At 36.0% G+C, this 22,206-nt stretch overlaps 7 protein-coding genes and 2 non-coding genes across 10 annotated transcripts; 4 read left to right on the plus strand and 5 right to left on the minus strand.

Annotated features, from left to right (window-relative positions):
- LOC104751324 lies at window positions 3,734-6,401 on the minus strand. 2 transcript variants are annotated; one of them, XM_010473244.2, is made up of 10 exons: window positions 6,162-6,401; window positions 5,357-5,523; window positions 5,153-5,217; window positions 5,012-5,052; window positions 4,851-4,939; window positions 4,640-4,753; window positions 4,417-4,494; window positions 4,259-4,324; window positions 4,096-4,170; window positions 3,734-4,028 (listed from the first exon to the last, which is right to left on the minus strand). In XM_010473244.2, the coding sequence occupies exons 1-10, from the start codon at window positions 6,301-6,303 to the stop codon at window positions 3,918-3,920; spliced, it is 948 nt and encodes a 315-aa protein (XP_010471546.1). In that variant the 5' UTR covers window positions 6,304-6,401; the 3' UTR covers window positions 3,734-3,917. The 2 variants fall into 2 exon arrangements, with proteins under 2 accessions (XP_010471546.1, XP_010471544.1); XM_010473242.2 differs by having other exon boundaries at window positions 4,096-4,173.
- On the plus strand, window positions 6,465-8,575 carry LOC104751323 (cytochrome P450 98A8-like). Its single transcript, XM_010473241.2, has one exon. The coding sequence runs from the start codon at window positions 6,741-6,743 to the stop codon at window positions 8,232-8,234; it is 1,494 nt and encodes a 497-aa protein (XP_010471543.1). The 5' UTR covers window positions 6,465-6,740; the 3' UTR covers window positions 8,235-8,575.
- Window positions 8,596-10,929, plus strand: LOC104751322 (cytochrome P450 98A9-like). The gene has a single exon (XM_010473240.2). It carries the CDS (start codon window positions 9,327-9,329, stop codon window positions 10,794-10,796), a length of 1,470 nt encoding a protein of 489 aa, XP_010471542.1. The 5' UTR covers window positions 8,596-9,326; the 3' UTR covers window positions 10,797-10,929.
- On the minus strand, window positions 10,865-13,231 carry LOC104751325 (NAP1-related protein 1). Its single transcript, XM_010473245.2, has 10 exons — window positions 12,994-13,231; window positions 12,422-12,544; window positions 12,287-12,337; window positions 12,102-12,173; window positions 11,885-11,998; window positions 11,723-11,787; window positions 11,516-11,579; window positions 11,374-11,430; window positions 11,246-11,293; window positions 10,865-11,109 (listed from the first exon to the last, which is right to left on the minus strand). The coding sequence occupies exons 1-10, from the start codon at window positions 13,120-13,122 to the stop codon at window positions 11,056-11,058; spliced, it is 777 nt and encodes a 258-aa protein (XP_010471547.1). The 5' UTR covers window positions 13,123-13,231; the 3' UTR covers window positions 10,865-11,055.
- Window positions 13,356-16,773, plus strand: LOC104751326 (putative pentatricopeptide repeat-containing protein At1g74580). The gene has a single exon (XM_010473247.2). It carries the CDS (start codon window positions 13,933-13,935, stop codon window positions 16,222-16,224), a length of 2,292 nt encoding a protein of 763 aa, XP_010471549.1. The 5' UTR covers window positions 13,356-13,932; the 3' UTR covers window positions 16,225-16,773.
- TRNAL-AAG lies at window positions 13,543-13,623 on the minus strand. The gene has a single exon. It is a non-coding gene; the product is annotated as a tRNA-Leu (tRNA).
- On the minus strand, window positions 16,901-17,915 carry LOC104751327 (glutathione S-transferase U10-like). Its single transcript, XM_010473248.2, has 2 exons — window positions 17,539-17,915; window positions 16,901-17,457 (listed from the first exon to the last, which is right to left on the minus strand). The coding sequence occupies exons 1-2, from the start codon at window positions 17,860-17,862 to the stop codon at window positions 17,083-17,085; spliced, it is 699 nt and encodes a 232-aa protein (XP_010471550.1). The 5' UTR covers window positions 17,863-17,915; the 3' UTR covers window positions 16,901-17,082.
- LOC104751328 (pentatricopeptide repeat-containing protein At1g74600, chloroplastic) lies at window positions 18,111-21,299 on the minus strand. Its single transcript, XM_010473249.2, has one exon. It carries the CDS (start codon window positions 21,148-21,150, stop codon window positions 18,469-18,471), a length of 2,682 nt encoding a protein of 893 aa, XP_010471551.1. The 5' UTR covers window positions 21,151-21,299; the 3' UTR covers window positions 18,111-18,468.
- Window positions 21,279-21,359, plus strand: TRNAL-CAG. Its single transcript has one exon. It is a non-coding gene; the product is annotated as a tRNA-Leu (tRNA).

The raw sequence follows: 22,206 nt of genomic DNA on the forward strand, positions 1-22,206 counted from the left end.
ACATAGTATTTTAATCTTCTTATATGGTTTTATGAACTTCAATGTAAAGGTTTTTCAAAGTAATAAGTACACTCACATTGATTGAATTATAAAATTTGGAAAAATGTTAAAACCAACATATGTGAATTTAATTTTAACTATGCAAATTTAAAAAATAAATATGAATAGATTAGAAAGGCAAGAATATAAAAGAAATATTTAATTTTTATATAAATAAACTAAAAATTGAAAACAATGTTAAATATATATAATACTTTCTAAATTAAAATATAGAATCAAACTCTTATAAGTTACAACACATATGAGATATAACAACATTTGATATTGGTGGGAGAGGAGGAGAAAATGATTACTATAAGATGATAATCCAAATTAGATAATGGAGATGAATCTTTAAAAATAGAATAATGTAAAATAAATATATAATATTTTCTAAATTAAAATATAGAATCAAACTCTTACAACACATATGAGATATAACAATATTTTATATTGGTGGGAGAGGAGGAGAGAATGATTACTTATAAGATAATAATCCAAATTAGATAATGGAGATGAATCTTTTAAAATAAGAACAATGTAAATATATCATGTAGTCTCTAAAATTAAAATTTAGCATTAAAAATTTACAATGATATTTCATTTTTTTTTTACAACCCATACAACAAAAATAAGAAATAAAAAAAAAGCGAAAAATGATTTGAGATATTATAGAAGAGAATGAGAGAATGTGAAAATGAGATAGTAAAAGAATGACAATATGAGAGAATGAGAGATTGAGAGAATGCTTATTTATATGATAAGAAATGATGGAAGTTACATTTAGAACTATGGAGTTACAATAGTAATTTATTGTGTTTGAATAAAATTGAATGGTGAATATGATTAATGCATAATCTATTTTATTTTCAGTTATAATTTTATTTTAATGTGTGAGTTAAATGTATTGTGTTTATTGGGTCTTAAATATTGTTTAAAACAATTATAAAGNAATGTAAAATATATATCATGTAGTCTCTAAAATTAAAATTTAGCATTAACAATTTACAATGATATTTCATTTTTTTTTTACAACCCATACAACAAAAATAAGAAATAAAAAAAAAGCGAAAAATGATTTGAGATATTATAGAAGAGAATGAGAGAATGTGAAAATGAGATAGTAAAAGAATGACAATATGAGAGAATGAGAGATTGAGAGAATGCTTATTTATATGATAAGAAATGATGGAAGTTACATTTAGAATTATGGAGTTACAATAGTAATTTATTGTGTTTGAATAAAATTGAATGGTGAATATGATTAATGCATAATCTATTTTATTTTCAGTTATAATTTTATTTTAATGTGTGAGTTAAATGTATTGTGTTTATTGGGTCTTAAATATTGTTTAAAACAATTATAAAGGAAATAAAAAATAACAAAAATTAGAAAACATTAAATGAAAATCAACCAATAAGGAGAGACCAAAACCTTACTATTTTTTTTTTGCACCACCAAAACCTTACTTTTATATATATGATATATTGCTTTAAACTTTGAAATGAGAAATACATTATAAACAATAATTTTACATGAGAGATATATTAATTTAGCCAACCAAAATATGAATATAAGTTTAGCCAACCAAAATAATTAAAAAGTATTAAAATTTAACCAAAAACAATTTCTCTTGAAAGATAAATAAGTTAGTAAGAGGAATGAATTAATGTACAATTATTGGATAAGAGTTACATTTGAGTTAAATAGATTTACATGCCTTTAATTATAAATAAATAATTTAATTTTTAACCTAAAATAAAAGGAATACTAAGTGGCCGAATCAAAATTCACATGATTTGGTTGTTTGTTGATATAAACTCAACACTTACATATAATATTTCAAAATAAAAAAATATTACTTTTGAAGTGACAAACTAAATTAGTTTTCTTATAAAATTATATGAACTTCAATCTCAATAATTTTTAAAACCCCAAGGATAACTTATATATTTTTGGCTTTTTTTTCACTCATCAATTTAATTTACAGTGCTAGATTTTTTCATAATAATGGTTTCATCTTTAGAGAATTTAGTTAAATGGTATTTTTAAAATTATGTTTTATTTTTATATTTCAGTTCCAGTTGAATATGATTTCTTTTTTGGATCATTTTTATTTTGATTAAACACACAAAAACCAATTTTTTAATTATGTTCTTTTTGTTTTCAAAAACCTCAAATCATATAAAATATATATATATATATTATATTGATCTTTGCAGATTTATCAATTGGATCACAAAACAAAATAGTCTTTATAAATAGAGTTGATAGACTTTACAAAAAAAATAGACTTTATAAATGGATAATTATATTGATCTTTAAATATTATATAGATCTTTAAATATTATATTTNTATGAACTTCAATCTCAATAATTTTTAAAACCCCAAGGATAACTTATATATTTTTGGCTTTTTTTTCACTCATCAATTTAATTTACAGTGCTAGATTTTTTCATAATAATGGTTTCATCTTTAGAGAATTTAGTTAAATGGTATTTTTAAAATTATGTTTTATTTTTATATTTCAGTTCCAGTTGAATATGATTTCTTTTTTGGATCATTTTTATTTTGATTAAACACACAAAAACCAATTTTTTAATTATGTTCTTTTTGTTTTCAAAAACCTCAAATCATATAAAATATATATATATATATTATATTGATCTTTGCAGATTTATCAATTGGATCACAAAACAAAATAGTCTTTATAAATAGAGTTGATAGACTTTACAAAAAAAATAGACTTTATAAATGGATAATTATATTGATCTTTAAATATTATATAGATCTTTAAATATTATATTTATCTTTATAAATTATTAAAAATGATACATGAATATGTGAGATAACCGGAGACATAATAGATAATTAAATATGGATCATTTCAACTTCATGATCTTATTGTGTGGTGAATATTGTAAGAAAGTATGAAAATAATGACTTATAAGATGTTAATATAAAATAGACAATGGAGATAAACCTTTTAAAAGATTAAAAAATATATATAAGACATACATATCATACAAACTCAAAGCTAAGCTTTTACAATGATATTTGATTTGATTTTTTATAAACCATAAAACAACAATAACAAAAAAAACACAAAAAAAAAAAAAGATATTTGAGAGTAGTGGAAGAAGATGAGAGAATAAAAGAGTGATAGACTAAGAGAATAAGATAATGTATATTTATAGGAAGAGAAATGATGAAAATTTACATTTAGAAAAATAAGAGTTACAATTCTAATTTATTGTTTTGTTTTAATACAATTGACTAATACAACTTAGTGGAGAAATAAAGTTAATGCATAATTAATAGGGGGAATTTATATGATTTCAGTTTTATATTATGTGAGTTAAATGTGAAGATTAATTGTTTTTAAATTTGTGTTTTAATATAATTTTTTTTGTTAAAATTGCATTGCTAAGTGGACCAACAACGACAGAGTGAATATATATATATGATTTGGAAATTTTGGCGAGAAAGGTAACATAATACTACTGTCTGTATGTATTTAGGTATCCACATAAACTACCACATATAATACAATGTAAATTTAATTTACCTATCTTTGATTCTGTAAGTTTTTCTATCCGACATCAGAAAATAATACAAGAAAATAAAAAATATGTCGGCTATCGAAAATTAATTTACATTGTATTTATTTTTATTTTTTTTATGTGAATAACTTCCAAGAAAATATCGTTTTGATACATGTAAGAATAACATATTTTTACATGAAAAGAACTCTCGATTAGAGTAACATATTTTGTTCACTATAAATTGGAAGAAAATTTTACATTGAACATGACATAATGGTTTTCAACTTAGTGATGAACTAAGCTTCTTAATTACTACAATTCGGTTTATATATTAGCTCTTTGTAGCACAGCCGAGTGGGAATGATCGAACCTTCATTCTTCCTCCTAATGCGAGCGCCAGCAGATCAAACTCTTCTACATACCACAGCTCTGATACTATTGCCTGTTTCAACAGAGAGATTTACTCAGTTCTTGGTCAAGAAAAAACTTCAGTTTTGTTGTGAGTTTACCTTGAATCCTCGGATTTGGTTGTTTAGTCTTGTGACTAAATCATGGAGAATCTGGAGATGGTCGTCAGAACCAGCCTGCTACAATAAAGAAACATCCAATTAAGTCACGGGGATTCTTTGCAACATTGGATTCTTTAGTTTGTCGACCATAAGTGATACTTGCCTTAGTTGGAGATATTGGAGGACCAAGCAGCCTTGCCAATGATGTATGAAGAATTGCAGCATCATACTGAAACAAACACAAGGATCAGACAAGTGGTTTGCGTTCATTGAGATATATATATATATATATATATATATAGTTTTAAAAATAGATATTACAAGTTGCTTCTCTGGTGCACGTGGAAGAACAGATCTCAGTTTCGAGCGGATTGTTATGGGATCATCTCCAGACTTAACCTGGTGAAACATGAAACAGGGCATAAGTCCCAGATATTTGATTAAACCATTTCTAAAGAACTTGTTAGCATAGTTTTTTGTCATGGAGGATGAAATGGAGATCTGACTCACATTTGTTGAGGCAAAGTGAAAGTAGCAAAATTACCTTCCAACATCCAAGAAGAACACCAGTCGAGGTTAATAGAACTCTATCCAAGATAATTTCCAAAGGGCAAAGCTTATTAGCAACTGCTTTAACAGCAGCTGCTTCTCCTTCAACCTGATAATGAAGAAGAGGTTCAGAGACTAGAATCTTCACAAGAGAAGAATTCTAGTGGACTGGTGATAAGATAAATGATAAAGTAAAAACAACAGACCTCAACTTCAGTAGCTGGAACAGAGAAAATGTGATTCGATGCATGAAACATGCTGAAGTGGTACATCTTACAGTCCTGAAACCAGATTGCTAAAAACCAACCCATAGTAAGAGAGAAGAAATTACAATTACCCGCAACATATATAATAGGGGCAGGCTTACTATTTTCAAAGTAAGGACTGAACACATCTTTTACTGCTTTCCTGCAATAGAACATAAAAGAACACCTTTGTAGCAGTAGAACATTTTTAAAACAGGATAAATTTGCATTAAGATTGGGAATGGGGCAAGTTACACACTCACGAGACTAGGACAGAGTATTCTGTGCTGAGATGTAATACATTAGCTCGCACAGGGGGATTCGCAACCTATATATGAGAAAACTAAATATTTTATACAATCATACATGATACTTAGCTATCACAAAAAGCCAATTACAAACTTCACTAAACCCAGCCACTACTCTATTCTAACAATAGTAAAAGTAACGATGTAACATTCTACTACCTTCAGGACAGGTGATATTTCTCCATCTTTCAGTGTGAAGAGATCTGAAAGTGACAATGACTGAGACGTTTCACCTTGTTTAAGGAATACGGGTCCATTCTCTTGTAAATCCCGTTCCATCTTATCATACAACCTTGTGCTTAGCTCTACATAGGTGACAAAAGAATCTGAAACATACCAGACATATAATTGCTATGAGTAACCATTTACTTCAGATACAATGACACAGATAAAGAAAACACTTAACAAAGGTACTAGATCCCCAAATCAACCATTGCTCTTTGCATCAGATATTCATTCCACTATGTTCTTCATATGAACCACTAAAGATGTTGGCTAAGTAGCAGATCAAATTTTGCTTTCATCAATAATAAACATGTTGAGTGTTTCTTTAAGCTCAGGATAAACAAAACAAGAATGCAGATTTAAGTACCCATTAAACAAACACAAAGTTCGGTTCAAGATCCATTGCAAACTAAAAACCTTGAGTACAAAAACAGAGACATATCTTCGGAAAAAAACATACATAGACATAAAAAGTTAGTTATTTACGCAACAGCAACACAAACTACACTCAGTGCTGATGAATCCTTCTGTTAGCAAGTCAACATCGATGATCCAATTACGAACCCCATATTCATTAAAAGAAACACAATTTAGCTAATTAATCAAATCGGATCGGGATAGTAAAATTAACACATCATCGTAATCTCAGAATATACAAAAAAAGGTACTAAATTTCGAGTGATTGATAAAATCAACGACCTTTTTAAGAACTTCAAAGATGATAAAAATGATTTCTTACCTGATGATGATGACGAAGAAGATGGCGAATTTCGAAGACCCATTTGGAAAAGAGAGTAGAAGATAGTGAGAGAGACTGTCCATAATAACACAGCGATTCTCCAATTCGGTGTCCTAATCGCAGACGTCGTCGCTGTCGCCATTTCTTCTTTTGTTTCGTTTCTTTGGATAACTCCATTACTCTTTCTCCATCAGACTCTCCCCATTTACGTCAAGCTCTCTCTGTTCGGCGTTAAATTTTTTTTTTTGTTATTTTCCATTTTTTTTTCTACTCAATTATTTATTTTACAATTTACTAATTAATAGATTTATATCCATAAATTTCCAAAATATCAATAGATAATTGTTTTTTTTTTAAAAACCATTTTTGTAAGTAAATAGAAAATGCAAAAAGTGTGAAGAGTGTATGAAGGGACCAAATCAAGGCTTTTACTTGTGCATACCAAAGTTGTGTTTCTCTTAACTTACGTAAGTAAAATCTCAAAAGCTTTCTTCTACGTTTTACAGTTTGTGTATAAAACTGAAGCATAAGATGTTACAATAAATGTATATCATATAATCACATTGTGGAAGCCAAAAAATGGTTCTATATCTAATTTCGTTACTCCCTATCCTCGTAGCCACCATTTTGCTTTATCAACGATGGTGGAGATCCAACATACCACCAGGACCAAAACCAAAGTTTCTGATCGGGAACCTCCACCAAATGAAACCACTTTGGACTCATTCTTTCTCGGAGTGGTCAGAGACTTATGGTCCCATCATATCAGTGTGGATAGGTTCACAGCTCACGGTTGTGGTCTCGAGCTCTGATTTAGCCAAACAAGTTTTGAGAGACAAAGACAATCAATTGTCTAACCGACACAGGATCGCGAGGATGACTCAGACCGGTACCGATCTTGTTTGGTCTGATTACAGTCCACATTATGTAAAACTGAGGAAACTCTGTACACTCGAGCTCTTCTCTCTGAAAAGCATCGAGAATTTCAGGTCGTTGAGAGAGATGGAAGCAAGATCGATGGTTGTGTCGATTCTAAAGGACTTAATGAGCAACTCAGCCGATGGCCAGGCAAGAAAACCGTTGGTCGTGAGGAAGTACCTAGCTGCGGTTGTTTTGAACACCATCTCAAGACTAATGATCGGGAAAGAGTTTGGGTCTGAGGAAGGAAAAGAGTTTAAATCGATCGTTGAGAAAGAACATCTTCTCAGTGGCTCAGGGACGCTTCTTGATCACGTCTGGTGGCTCAAATGGGTTTCGTCTTGGTTCATTAGCGATAAGGAATTCTTAGCACACAAGGATCGGAGAACCAAGTGGTTTAGAGGTGCTATAATGGTGGAAGAAGATGTAGCGATAGAGGACCACAAGGGCTTTGTCCGGAAATTGTTAGTGTTGAAAGAGCAGAAAGAGCTGAGCGAAGAGACGGTTGGGGGACTAGTCTGGAACATGTTAACTGCGGGTGCTGACACAACTGCGGTTGTTATCGAATGGGCTATGGCAGAGATGATCAAGTGCCCTACCGTGCAAGAAAAGGCGCAACAGGAGCTTGATTCCGTGGTTGGATCCGAGCGGTTAATGTCTGAATCAGATATTCCGAAACTGCCATATCTGCAATGCGTGGTTAAAGAAGCACTCCGGCTTCACCCGTCAACACCGTTAATGCTTCCGCACAAAGCAAGCGAAACGGTTTGGGTAGGTGGCTATAAGGTCCCTAAGGGAGCTACGGTTTATGTCAACGTGCAGGCGATTGGGCGGGACCCCGCAAACTGGAGAGACCCTTATGAATTTAGACCAGAGAGGTTTCTTCAGGAGGAAACCGATGTTAAAGGTCGAGACTTCAGGGTTCTTCCGTTCGGATCAGGAAGACGGATGTGTCCAGCAGCACAGCTCAGCATGAACTTGATGACATTGGTGATGGGAAATTTGTTGCATTGCTTCTCGTGGAGTTCTCCTATTCCTAGAGAGAGGATTGACATGAGCGAGAATCCAGGATTGCTTTGTAACATGAGGACTCCATTGCAGGCCCTAGCTTTGCCGAGAGCTGCAGCAAGAGTTATACCTTTACCTTCAGATTAAATCAGATAATTAATAACCATAGACACCAAGATAAGATAACGAAACTCCGTAGACCATGATGAATGGAACAAACATGTTGTCAAAGTCAAACCTAAGAGACATGTAGCTATTATTATATATGGATAATAAAAGAGTATATATTCACATGGAGAAAGCTCAAAATCTCATGATAAGCATTGCCAAAACTCAAACCTCAAAACACAATTACATTACACATCTAAATATATGATAGAAGCTCCCATCCATGTTACTTTCCTTTAAACCCTTTTCCTGCCACACGTGTAGCTCCACAATGGAGTGCGTTCCCATGATAAAATAAAAAATGAATCTCTCTTTGGATGAAGCCTATACATAAAAAAAACTTGTCGGACTATAAGAAAATTTTGGTTTCTAGAGCGTATTTGAGTTAGTGAGAATCTCCAACCTTTTCTATTAATAGGCTTGATAGGAGTGGATATATGCATTAAGATCACATGCTCTCTTGTGCAACATTAGAAAACACACAGAAATGATTTTACAAGTTCAACATAGTCAATATGAGTATGCCTATATACCTTCCCCATACGTAGTCCACCGGAAAGATAGTTTACAGCCCTAACTCTCTCTCTCTTCTCTCTCGGCGATTGATCTACCAACGTCATCGTCATCTGCAACAAAGGAAGATGTACTGTAATTAGTACTTGTTAACCGAGCTTGGTTCATTAATTAATAACGGATCAAGTTTAATTTAGATGATGTGCGTCACCACAAGTCCACAACTTCCAAACCGGGTTAAACCAAACATGGTCATGTGGGTACTTAATTGTAGTAGCGTTCATAGTATTTTTTGAAGTCAAAAGCCAATTTACTGATATGAACTTCTTTTACTGATACTGCTATGAATTAGTAGCGTTCATAGTAAATATCCATTTACCATATTAACTTCTTTACAAATGTCAAATTTTGAGATTCGGATGCATGATAATGTCTTTCTTACAACAAAGAAAGTTCTGTTTTCAATCGAACAGAAAATGCAACTAGTGTGGGAAAGCAAATTCATGACAATTTCATGCAAAATTACGTTGCCGTCTCTAAATAGCTTATTCCATAACCATGATCCTCTCTAAATTATTCATAAAAAACCACTTCGCTGTGAGGATGCATCAAACTTGTATTACAATCTTTTTTTTTCTTTTTTCACTTTGTCAAAGCAAAATGGATTTATTATTGATTACACTAATCACTATCATAATCGCAGCCGTCATACAAAATCTACGACGTCGTAGATCCAACATACCGCCGGGACCACCACCGCAATTTCTAGTGGGAAACCTCAATCAACTGAAACCACTATGGACACAGTCTTTCTCCGAGTGGTCACAGACTTATGGCCCCATCATATCGGTGTGGTTAGGGTCACAGCTAGCTGTCGTGGTCTCTAGCTCTGACTTAGCTAAACAAGTGTTGAGAGACAAAGACTACCAACTGTGTAACGGATACAGAACAGCACGAATGACTCAGAACGGTAGCGATCTTATTTGGTCTGATTACGGAGCACATTATGTGAAAATGAGGAAACTATGTACACTCGAGCTTTTTTCTCTGAAAAGCATCGAGTGTTTCAGGTCAATGAGAGAGATGGAAGTAAGATCCGTGGTTAAGTCTATTTACAAGGACTTGATGAGCGATGATCAGAAGCCGGTGGTGCTGAGGACCTATCTAGGTTCGGTTGCTTTGAACATTGTTTCAAGATTAGTGATCGGAAAAACGTTCGGACCAAAAGAAGCAAGAGAGTTTAAATCGATTGTTGATAGGGAGACTCGCTTGCCTGGTGCAACCAAGATGCTTGATTACGCAACTTGGCTTTCGTCATGGTTCACTAGCGACAAGGCGTTCATGAAGCACATGGCTCGAAGAAAAAAATGGTTTAGACGAGCTGTAATGGATGATGAATTCGGAGGAAGAGTCAAGAAGTGTTTTGTTCAGAGTCTTCTAGCGTTGAAAGAGAAGAATGAGCTGACCGAAGAAACTGTGATGGGACTGGTCTGGAACATGTTAACCGCAGGTGCTGACACAACTGCCATTACGATTAAATGGGCAATGGCAGAGATGATCAGATGCCCGGCCGTGCAAGACTTGCAGAATGAGCTTGATGCCGTGGTTGGATCAGAACGGTTTATGTCTGATACAGATATCCCGAAACTGCCATATCTGCAATGCGTACTCAAAGAAGCTCTCCGGCTTCACCCTCCAACACCATTGATGCTTCCACATAAGGCCAGCGAATCAGTTCAGATAGGTGGGTACAGAGTTCCTAAGGGAGCCACGGTTTATGTCAACGTGCAGGCCATTGGTCGAGATCCAGCAAACTGGAGTATGTGTCCAGCTGCACAACTCAGCCTCAATATGATGACTTTAGCACTAGGTAATTTTCTGCATTGTTTCTCATGGAGATTCTCTACACCTCAAGAGCACATCGACATGACTAAGAAGCCTGGATTAGTTTGTTACATGAAGACTCCATTGCAGACTCCATTGCAGGCTCTAGCTTCGTCCAGGCTACCACAAGAGCTATACCTTTAACTTTTCACTGAAACAGATTATATCAATCTACCTAAGATAAGAGAGATTCTCAACTGAGATAAAGCACATGTAGCAATGGCAAGATTTAGGACATGGCAGATGAGTTCGTACAAACAGAATGTAGCTAATATAGAAAATAAACTAAATATTCCAAAAGAGAAAGCTTAGTCTCATCATTGCTAAAATCGAGAACCTCATAACACAAACTTTACACATCTGTTATAGAAGCAAGCCAGCAATGTGTTATCTTAGGCTCCCATCATTCCTCACCATCTTCCTCCTCTTCATCGTCCTCATCGTCATCTTCGTCTCCCTGAAGAAATTTTAGTTTTCAAACATTTATCAGGGTAAAAGATGGACTAGAATAACAAACCATGTGACTCATAATAATCCAGACTAATACTCAATTAATCAATGTATTTTGAGGAACAATGAAATGATTGTTTTACCTCTTCGTCACCATCATCATCTCCCTCAAAATCCTCTTCATCAGCATCCTACGTACATCAAAAATATCTTTAGCAACTTTTTCCATCTACAGAAAAGAGGACTGAAACTTAACTGAGGAATAGATTACATTGTTGAAGTAGGTGAGAGGGTTGGACCACAGATCTTCCTTGATAATATCAGCAACCTGCTCCAAGAGGAGATTTCAAACTAAGCAGATAATAAAAACGGTCTATAAATTATAACAAGACAGAAAGTAGAGGAGTCTGTACCTCATCATGAATCTCATCCCCAGCATCTTCCTTATGTTGAGCATCAGTAAACCAAGTAAAGAAACTGAAGAGAAAGTTGAAAGGAAAACTGTTAAATCCTATGCAATTACCAATAAGAAAGAGTTAAACTTTGTATCATGTGCAGCATCAATCCATGACCACAAGAATTTCACGACTATGATCATTTAATAGGCTCTAGAACAATACCTCTCCTCTGGCAATGAACGTTTGTTTCCTTTCTTATCATCATGGTTCACTCCATTTGGCAAGCCCTACATAGTTGAGAAACATCATTAAGAGTAATGCCGAAGAGAGACAGATAAAGGAAAAAACTTCTTATATTGCACAAGCAGAAATATATATATTCACCTTGCCCTCTTTCCACTTGATAGGAGTTGCTGTGATTTTTGTTGTTCCTTCTTCAAAGAAGGTAAACGTCTTCATAAGTTTGGCATCCTCAAAGAAAGGGTTGGAACTGAAGTTCTGTGATTGATGCCCAATTTAACAATACCAAGTAACTTCTTAGATCAATAGGAAAAGACAATAAAAACGAATAGTAAATTGAGATGGATAAAGAGAAACATACAAAAGTTATAGAGTATCCAGATTTCACATCTTTGGCATCCTCCACTTCCAGAGAGCTCAAGTACTTAAAAATCTGTAAAAACAGGGAAATCAAATGAAGAGTAATAAAAGGGGTGTTAACTGCAGAATATAACGATACTTTATCTACATTATAATCTTGAAATCATGTCGAAAGATAGCTCAAACCTTTTGGTCTTCTTCAGTCAAGAGGTCACCTAGTGCTGGATGACTCAAAAACTACAACGAAAATGTGGACAGTCAATAAGAGTAGAAGATCTTTTACACAGTAATTGGAAACTACCTAGAAGATAGATAACTTACAGCAGTCAACCAAAAGTCTGGAATGGACTGGATAATTTCGTTACGCTTGTCATAGACAGGTTTCCGTATCTCGTTGTATTTCTGATCCACTTCCAAGACCTCATCACTGGCCTTTTCGTTAATCTAGGACCAACAAAGTAACAAACCATCAGAGAAAACAAAAAAGAAGAAAAAGGAACACTTCTAACAGTACTTATGAATTGTTTGAGCTTAAACTTCTCAAATAGTACTCTTTCAACTAACTTCTCTACATGCATTACAGAAGCTACTAATTGAACAGAGCAGTCACATGATATAATTACATAAATCTCACAAAACGTTCCCAATTTGCATCTGTAGCAAACAAGACAAAAAGACCAATCTTTCATGTAAAATTCAACAAAGCCATAAATAAAGATATTAACTTTATGCGTAGTTAGCAACAGAAACATCGAGTAAAAGCTGTAAAATTAGAATTGGAATCCATTCAAACTTAAACCAGGATACAGAGCATAAAAATAAAGAGACAAATCCGGAGAATAAGAGCAAAATTAACGAAGATATGAATGAAAGAAGAGATTTATAAAAAAAACCTTCTCGAGGTTTTCTTGAATCTCCTGAAGCTTCTCAATTGAGAGAACAAGCTCTTTATCAATTAGCTCCAAGTTCTCATCTTCGACCTTCTCTTCAATTTTCGACTTCTTGCTCTTATCCGCGACCATTCTCACTAATCCAAAGAAAGAGAGGGATTCCTCTTTGGTTGCTTCTCTCCTCTCTTTTTTTGTGTTTCCGTCGCAAAGAGAGAATCAGCTAAAACCCTAGTTCCTGTTGGGTTGAAGAAGTGTGAGAGTGTGGGCATAAAAGGGACTTAGGGTTTTGAGGGGTTTATGTGTACCAATCAGATCGCGCCATCTGAGGCCAATAAGGGTATAATAGTCAATTTCTTAACCAACCTTAGGGTACTTTAGATATTTTCCATTTCACTTGCTTTTTTAAGTTATCCTATTAGAATAAGTTGATTTAATAAATGCGGATTATGTCATTTAGTTTTTCCCTTTTTGTATCGTATGATTTACTTCTGGACCACTTAAAAGTAAAACATTATTGCTCTAACAGGAAACAAAAAATAAAAATAAAAGGAATGTTGACAGTGGGATTTGAACCCACGCCCTTTCGGACCAGAACCTTAATCTGGCGCCTTAGACCAACTCGGCCATATCAACGTTTTTGTATTAGTGAATAAATTATTTATACCAAACTTTTCCACTCGCTTCTGCGCCGGAGTCCCAATTTAGTCCTACCAGTACCGGCGTATAGTAGCCGTTGTAGTTTCGTCGGTGAATTTTACAATCCCATCGCAATTGTTTTCCGGGTCCTCTCCTCAGTGATAAAGAATCTGTCTTTTCCCGATTTTATCATCTTTCTCATTCTAGGGTTCTTCTGTCTTCTTTGCTAAATGTCTCTGTGAAACGAAACCAAAGTTTCTGGATTTTTAGGGATTAGGTTACGATTTTTTTTTCTTCTTCTCCTTAATGGGTCCTCCTCTGCTTCCGAGACATGTAACTGCAGTTATAAAATGTCAGAGGGATCCAATGAAAGCCTTGGAAATGTTCAATTCGATGAAGAAAGAGGATGGTTTCAAGCATACTTTATCTACTTACCGCAGCGTGATTGAAAAGCTTGGCCTTCATGGGAGATTCGAAGCCATGGAAGAGGTTTTTGTGGATATGCGTCTTAATGTTTCTAACCATATCCTTGAAGGTGTTTATGTTGGCGCAATGAAGAACTATGGTAGGAAAGGTAAAGTTCAAGAAGCTGTGAATGTGTTTGAAAGGATGGATTTTTATGATTGTCAGCCTACGGTTTTCTCTTATAATGCTATTATGAGTATATTGGTTGATAGTGGTTACTTTGATCAAGCTCACAAGGTGTATATGAGGATGCGTGATAGAGGGATTACGCCTGATGTGTACTCGTTTACGATTAGGATGAAGTCTTTTTGCAAGACGAGTCGGCCTCACGCTGCTTTGAGGCTTCTTAACAATATGTCTTCTCAAGGCTGTGAGATGAATGTGGTTGCTTATTGCACGGTCGTTGGTGGGTTTTATGAGGAGGATTTTAAGGATGAGGCGTATGAGTTGTTTGGGAAGATGCTTGGATCGGGTGTTTCTCTTTGCGTTAGTACGTTTAACAAGCTTCTACATGTTCTTTGTAAGAAGGGAGATGTTAAGGAGTGTGAAAAACTACTTGATAAAGTTATCAAAAGAGGTGTTTTACCGAATCTGTTTACTTATAATTTTTTCATCCAAGGGCTTTGTCAGAAAGGTGAGCTTGATGGTGCTGTTCGTATGGTAGGTTGTCTCATAGAGCAGGGGCCAAAACCAGATGTCGTCACATATAACAATCTAATATGTGGCTTATGTAAGAATTCCAAGTTTCAGGAGGCAGAGGCTTACTTAGGCAAAATGGTTAATGAAGGGCTTGAGCCTGATAGTTTTACCTATAACACACTAATAGCTGGATATTGCAAAAGTGGAATGGTGCAATTTGCAGAAAGGATTCTAGGTAATGCTGTTTTCAATGGGTTTGTGCCTGACGAGTTTACATATCGCTCCTTAATTGACGGATTGTGCCACGAAGGTGATACAAATCGTGCTTTAGCTTTATTCAATGAGGCCTTTGGGAAAGGGATAAAGCCTAAAGTTATTCTTTACAACACACTGATCAAAGGATTGTCTAACCAGGGTTTAATTCTGGAGGCTGCTCAGTTGGCGAGTGAAATGTCTGAAAAGGGTTTGATTCCCGATGTACAGACTTTTAACATACTTGTAAATGGATTATGCAAGATGGGATGTGTTTCTGATGCTGATGGTCTTGTGAAAGTTATGATCTCCAAAGGGTACTTTCCTGATATATTTACTTTCAACATTTTGATTCATGGTTATTCTACACAGTTGAAAATGGAAAACGCACTTGAGATCTTGGATGTTATGTTGGACACTGGCGTTGATCCTGACGTGTACACTTACAACTCTTTGTTGAATGGTCTCTGCAAAACTTCAAAGTATGAAGATGTGATGGAAACATATAAAACGATGATGGAGAAAGGTTGTGCCCCCAACTTAATCACGTTTAATATACTTCTGGAGAGTCTTTGCAGATACAGAAAACTAGATGAAGCCTTGGGGTTGCTGGCAGAAATGAAAAACAAGAGCGTGAATCCAGATGCGGTTACGTTTGGAACGTTGATCGACGGGTTTTGCAAAAATGGAGACTTGGATGGAGCATACACGCTATTTCGGAAGATGGAAGAGGTTTATAAGGTTTCGAGTTCAACGGCGACATATAATATCATCATTCATGCTTTCACTGAGAAGCTAAATGTTACTATGGCGGAAAAACTATTTCAAGAGATGGTTAATCGTTGTATTGTTCCTGATGGATACACATACCGGCTTATGGTTGATGGTTTTTGCAAAACGGGAAATGTCAATTTGGGGTACAAGTTTCTACTGAAGATGATGGAAAATGGGTTTGTTCCATCGCTCACAACGCTTGGACGTGTAATAAACTGTCTTTGTGTTGAGGATAGAGTTTATGAGGCTGCCGGTATTATCCATCTGATGGTCCAGAAAGGACTGGTCCCTGAGGCTGTCAACACCATTTTTGATATTGACAAAAAGGAGGTGGCTGCTCCTAAGCTTGTCTTGGAGGATCTGTTGAAGAAGAGCTGTATTACTTATTATGCTTATGAACTTCTTTTTGATGGCCTTAGAGATAAAAGGCTACGCAGGAAAAAGGGTTTCACAGTGGTAGGCATATGAATCTGATACAATGGCTTACCTCATATCTGATTGTTTAAAGAACTGCTCAAGTTTGTGCATCTCAGGACTTTGTTGAGCCATTCGTGGAGAAGATGGTAACTTAACCGTTGGTCTGAGCAGCTAAAATCTGTATTGAATTGCCATTTTGGGGTATAAATATACCCCCGTGAGTTTTCATCCAAGACACAAAGATGTTGCAGCTGCTCTGTTCTTTTAAACATCCTATCTGGTGATGCAGCTTGTGTTTTGTCCTGTTGCGCTCTCAACTCCTGAAAAGTCGAAGAAAGTGGTTCTCTGCTTTGAATCCATTTCTTCTTTCCCTTTTTTGGTGATGCTTCAAGATAGAATTAAACACAGGCGAATAGCACTACAGGAGTACAGGAGCATGCTTTAAGTCGTTCTCAACGTCATACTCAAATCAATTATTTGCTGGCACCAGTGTGAAAAAGGCCGTAGACGAGGAACACCTAACCACTTTAAAGAAGTTGCACGAGGTATGTGGAGCTTCCTGAGTACTATACCATTTTTCTTATGTGTGGTTAGTTGGTTACAATATCTGTGAAATAGATCTTACAACGATCAAGTCACATCTTGATTAGAAATGTTATCATTGATGTTACCAACTTATTTCTCGCTAAAGTATAACAAGAAAGCGTTTCAAGTGGCTACAGAAAGATTGGAGATACCACAAATGCTTTATTTAGTTCATTATCATACATTAGTAGCTACACAAGTCCATAAATAACTGTCTCAAGGAATTATTTCTTACTTCAAACGGTAATCTAACTCTCAATCTGTTATCCTCTGAGACAATATTGAATCTAGATGATTCATCACTAGACCAACATCTTGATCTAATTACGCACTTGCAGCCTGCTGGAGAAGCTTTTGTCTATAGTTTTGGAGAAAGTTCACCAACTTATCACGAGGCACTTCGACTTCTTTCATCACAGTCAGATCTTGCAGACGTTCTATCCAGTTGTATAAAGTCGGAGTGTTCACTGGATCAATTATCTCTACACCAAGTGCTTCACGATAGGCTTTGTGGGCTCCAAAAGTAGCAATGATGGTAATTTCCAAAAGCCCTACATCATCATTCTCTCTTATGTTTTTATTCGGGAAATGCTTCTTGAGTCCCTCTTCAAGAACTTGGACTCTCTTTCTTGCCTCTTCTACAGACTTTGCTTGAGCTTCACCCTCTTGAAACACGACTTGACCCATGACCTCAAACACCTGCAACAAGAAATAGTCATTAGTCTGCTAATCATATCAATGTATGGGGTTGATTTTGCATAAGAGATTTGGGGAACACACCTGTTGGTTGATGTAGCTGACCCAGAACCTGACCTGAGCCCTTTCATAAGTATCCTCTGGAAATAAACGAGGAGAGTTCTTCCACGTCTCATCGATGTATTCAAGAATCACAAGTGATTCAGCCACTGGTTTCCCATTATGGACAAGAACAGGAATCTTCTTGTGCACTGGGTTGAGTTGAATCAGCGATTCACTCTTGTTCTGAAGATCTTCTTCGACATACTCATAGAGTATGCCTTTGAGTTTAAGGGCGATTTCTACCCTCTTTGAGTATGTGCTTATCCACATCCCATGTAGTGTCACTTTGCTCCTCTGCTCCTCCATTCTCTCAAAACTCTTTTTTTTTTTTTTTTCTTAAAATCTTGTTGGGGATTATGATTTCTGCTTCATTTATCAAATTCTTATATAGAGTTTTAAGACCAGAGAGTCTACTTTGGATATTTTTGTCTTGTTCATCAAGCATATTGTGGGCATTATGCCATTATCTTATCTTTCATTCAAAGTCAAAACTTTGAACGTTGAATGTTGTAATTAATATTACATTAGGATTTGTTTATCTTCAGAGATCAAGATGAAGGAACAGAGCCAAGAGATAAATTATTGAATTATGTTTGACTGTATTGCCGCCCAAGAAAATGGAAATCAGCAACTACTTTACAAATTACAACCAACTATTTTCTCTGGAATGATCTAAAGTGATATCATTACGAAAAATAATAAAAAATGGTTTGGAGAACTGACTGTTGTCCAAGAGATTACTCTAATCAATCATACGAAAAAACTTGTCTTCTAAGCAATCTCCAACTATTTTCATTTCTTCCTACATCATTAACTTGGGGCAGGACTGCTGCATCCATGTCTGAACATTTTGAATTATCCCCAAACACAGGACAATAATCAACCTCACGGCTTTTCACCAAAGCTTTAACATCAGACAGAACTCCAACCTGGTTCCTTTTGTACACCTATTCCTTTCATCAGATTACGAGTTTCTTCCACTTCGTCCCACTCACCAACCTCTGCAAGGATGTTCGAGAGTGAAATATACGCTCCAGCGTCTGATGGCTCTAACTTTATAGCCATTTTCGCAGCTAGCTTCCCAAGTTCAACATCCCCGTAAAGTTTGCAAGCAGCAAGCAATGTTCCCCAGACCAAGGCGTCCGGTTTTATAGGCATACTGTTGATAAAACTCTCAGCTTCTCTAAGTCTTCCTGACCTCCCTAGAGCATCGACCATACAGACATAATGTCGATTCTCAGGTTCGATACCATACTCTTTTACCATCGAGTTGAGATGGAAATAGCCTTCTTCGACTAAACCACCGTGACTACAAGCAGACAAGACTCCCACAAAAGTAACTTTATCAGGCTTGAATCCTTTTTCCTTCATAAGATTGTACACTTGCAACGCTTCAGAGGCCTTTCCATGTTGAGCAAAACTTGCAATCAGCGCTGTCCATGCTATTAAATCTGGGCCATTGATCTGGCTGAATGCTTTACAGCAGTCCTCAATGCTTCCAAATTTCGAATACATTGTCAGTAGTGAGCTACCTACAGAAGGCTCTGTGTACAATCCAACTTTTGTGATGTAGGCATGAACTTGAGCTCCCAGAGATGATTCGTCTGAAAGAGCAGTGGCTTTAAGAATGGATGAAACTGCAAAGGAATCCATGGTAAAACCAGACATGACCATATCACGAAATAAGAGAAAGCCATCCTGGATTAACCCGTGTTGTGAATATCCTGAAATTAAAGATGAACATGACACTGGATCCAGTTCTGGGAGCCTATCATACACCTGTCTAGCCAACTTTAGTGAGCCACATTTTGAATACGCGTTTACTAGTGCAGAACCGAGAGGAACTCCCTTGTCGATTCCAGCTCTTACTGTGTACCCATGTATCTCTTTACCTCTTGGCAGAGAAGGAAGTGAAGAACACACGGTTAGAACAGCAGCTAGAGTGCTCTCATCAGGGCTTGTTCCATCATCCAACATCTCGCGGAATAGTCCGACAGCTTCTCTTAGATAACCGTACTCATTGAAACCAGAAATCATGGAAGCCCAGCAAGCATTGTCTTTGAAAGGTATCTCCTGGAATAATTTGTATGATTCTTCCAAACTACCACATTTGGAGTACATTGTAAAAAGAGAACTTCCAACAGTGAGATCAAGGACTAACCCACTTTTAAGGGTGTAACTGTGAACCTGCTTACCTATATTCAAACAATCTAATACACTAAACAAACTGCATACACTAAACTCATCGGGTCTCAAACCTTCCTGAAGCATTCTAGTAAACAGTCTTATTGCTTTACTAGGCTTCTTATTTTGCGAAAATGAAGTGACCATTACGTTTACTATATTTTGCCTCTGAAAATCGTCCAAATCCTCAAACACCCGCTCGGAGAGATCAATATCTCCACTCTTTGAGTACATACTAATCAAGGCGGCTGCCACTGAGGATTCGAGAGAGAAACCACTCTGAAAGACCCAAGCATGGACCTGGCTTGCTTCACAGAACATAGAAGGTCTACCACAAGCAGAAACCACACTAGTTACAGTGCAGCTGTTGATCTCAACACGTGACTGTCTCATTTCCTTGAATATTTCAAGAGCAGAGATAGCATCATTACTCTTTGTGTAACCAGAGAGCATTACTGTCCAAGTGACAACACTAGGGTTGGGGATACGGGAGAACACTTCCCTAGCTTCAGACATATGCCCAGATTTGGCATATAAATCAACAATTGCAGTACAAACAAATACATCTTCTGCTCCACATTTAATCACCCGACCTTGAACAGCTTTTCCAAACATAAGTTTCTCAAGGGAAGCACACGCAGCCAAAACACTGGAATATGTATAACTATCAGGTTTCTGAAACCCAACACACATTTCGTGGAAAAGATCAAATACAGCACCATAGTTTTGGTTTCTCAGTGCCCCAGCTATGATGGCGTTCCAACAATACACATTAGCAGATGAAGTGTCACGGAACACCTTAAAAGCATCCTCAAACCTGAGATTCTTGGAGAATGCATCTATCAAAGCCGATTGAACAACTTCAAACAAGAAATAACCAATCTTTATAGTATGACAACACACAAGCTCACTGAACAGAGGAGCCTGAAGAGCACTAGAAGCCGAAATCACAGAACCATAACTAATCTCATTAGCCTCAAAACCAAAAGAATGCATCTTAGAGAAAAATCTCAATGATTCTTCAAACAACCGATGCTGTTTGTAACCAGAGATCATAATATTACAAGAAACAACATCTGGTTGAGGAATTGTATCGAACAACTTAGCTGCGTTGACCATGGAACCGGAGTTTGAATACCAACTGAGTAAAGACTTAGTAAGGAACACATCAAAAGGTAAAAGACATCGTCTAAGCAAATGGGCTTGCAAAACTTTGGTTGTTCTGAGGGTACAAAGCCTTGAATTTGATCGATCATTGAAGAATTGAAAAGGGTTAAAAAAAGAAGTACAATCTTTGCTGGGAAGTGAAAACTGGTTTCGGGAATTGGTAACGGAAGATAATAATCTTAAGGAAGATGAGAAAGGAGAGATCTTTAAGGATTTTAAGCTCTCCATCGCTACACAAATCATTATTAGCTCATCAGCTCTATACTGTAGTTGAACGGGAATGAAAGAAGGAAACTTTCAAAAAACGGAGCTTATAAATATTATATGATATAAAGTATTATATAGTTAGTAGTCAATATAGTCAACAAAAAGTCAAGATGGCCGAGTTGGTCTAAGGCGCCAGTTTCAGGTACTGGTCCGAAAGGGCGTGGGTTCAAATCCCACTCTTGACATTTCTTTTTGATTTTTTTTATTATTATCTCTATTTGTTTTTTTACGTTTACGGTTTACCTAATCGAATATACTATTGGACGACAATTTCGTGCAATTCATATAAAATCTACTAGTAAATAATAACTTATTTCCTTTTATTTTATTAATTAACTAAATACTCAAATCCTAGACTCCTAGTAACCTAGTTGGAACATGAATAGGATATAAATTGTTTTTCCCACTATAAAACCATCATCAACCTGAACATGATGATGCCTCGTCTCAAAATCTCTCCAACCAAACAAAACAAATAAAAATTTCTCGTTAATTATTCTCTCTCCATGGATTGCACTAATTTTGAGAACAGTGTTGAGTACAGTGTCTCTATACGCCAGCACTCAACCTCTCGGCCGCTTACCGCTGAGCTAACCCGCACTAAAGTCCTCCGCAAAAAAAATCCATCTCTTCATGGACGAAAGAAAACCTTTAGTGTCTCTACCCGATCAAACCATCGAACATCACACCAGCTTTATTTCACTACTGAACCAACCCACTTTCTCCACAAGCATTCAAACCGTCGTCGCCAGTATCGTTCGTCGTTGTCCCAACGAAGCCACCATTATCTCCAGACCAAGCAAGAGCACTACTAATTACTACTCACTAGACTACACCAGAATATCAGATATCATGAGCAGCTTCGGCGTCACCAAATACAGTTGCTCCACCATCTTGCGCGATATCGACATGGCTGTTAAATCATCACCATCGAGAGGCAGAGGAATGGTTGAAATCAAGATTTGGAGGATCAGAACTGAGGTTTATAAATTCAACAGAGCTGCAGAGAGGTTGTTGGTCAAGAGCTACGAT

Source organism: Camelina sativa, chromosome 16 (assembly GCF_000633955.1).
Source record: "Camelina sativa cultivar DH55 chromosome 16, Cs, whole genome shotgun sequence".
NCBI lineage: Eukaryota > Viridiplantae > Streptophyta > Magnoliopsida > Brassicales > Brassicaceae > Camelina > Camelina sativa.

Coding starts and splice junctions, on each gene's coding strand:
- LOC104751324 (XM_010473242.2), bottom strand. CDS start 6,303: ATGGCGACAGCGACGACGTCTGCGATTAGGACACCGAATTGGAGAATC. Junction 5,524..6,161: donor TTCTTCGTCATCATCATCAG/GTAAGAAATCAT, acceptor GGTATGTTTCAG/ATTCTTTTGTCACCTATGTA. Junction 4,495..4,639: donor TTCTTCTTGGATGTTGGAAG/GTAATTTTGCTA, acceptor ATGTTTCACCAG/GTTAAGTCTGGAGATGATCC.
- LOC104751323 (XM_010473241.2), top strand. CDS start 6,741: ATGGTTCTATATCTAATTTCGTTACTCCCTATCCTCGTAGCCACCATT.
- LOC104751322 (XM_010473240.2), top strand. CDS start 9,327: ATGATCCTCTCTAAATTATTCATAAAAAACCACTTCGCTGTGAGGATG.
- LOC104751325 (XM_010473245.2), bottom strand. CDS start 13,122: ATGGTCGCGGATAAGAGCAAGAAGTCGAAAATTGAAGAGAAGGTCGAA. Junction 12,545..12,993: donor TTCAAGAAAACCTCGAGAAG/GTTTTTTTTATA, acceptor TGTTGGTCCTAG/ATTAACGAAAAGGCCAGTGA. Junction 12,174..12,286: donor TGACTGAAGAAGACCAAAAG/GTTTGAGCTATC, acceptor CTGTTTTTACAG/ATTTTTAAGTACTTGAGCTC.
- LOC104751326 (XM_010473247.2), top strand. CDS start 13,933: ATGGGTCCTCCTCTGCTTCCGAGACATGTAACTGCAGTTATAAAATGT.
- LOC104751327 (XM_010473248.2), bottom strand. CDS start 17,862: ATGGAGGAGCAGAGGAGCAAAGTGACACTACATGGGATGTGGATAAGC. Junction 17,458..17,538: donor TCAGCTACATCAACCAACAG/GTGTGTTCCCCA, acceptor TTCTTGTTGCAG/GTGTTTGAGGTCATGGGTCA.
- LOC104751328 (XM_010473249.2), bottom strand. CDS start 21,150: ATGATTTGTGTAGCGATGGAGAGCTTAAAATCCTTAAAGATCTCTCCT.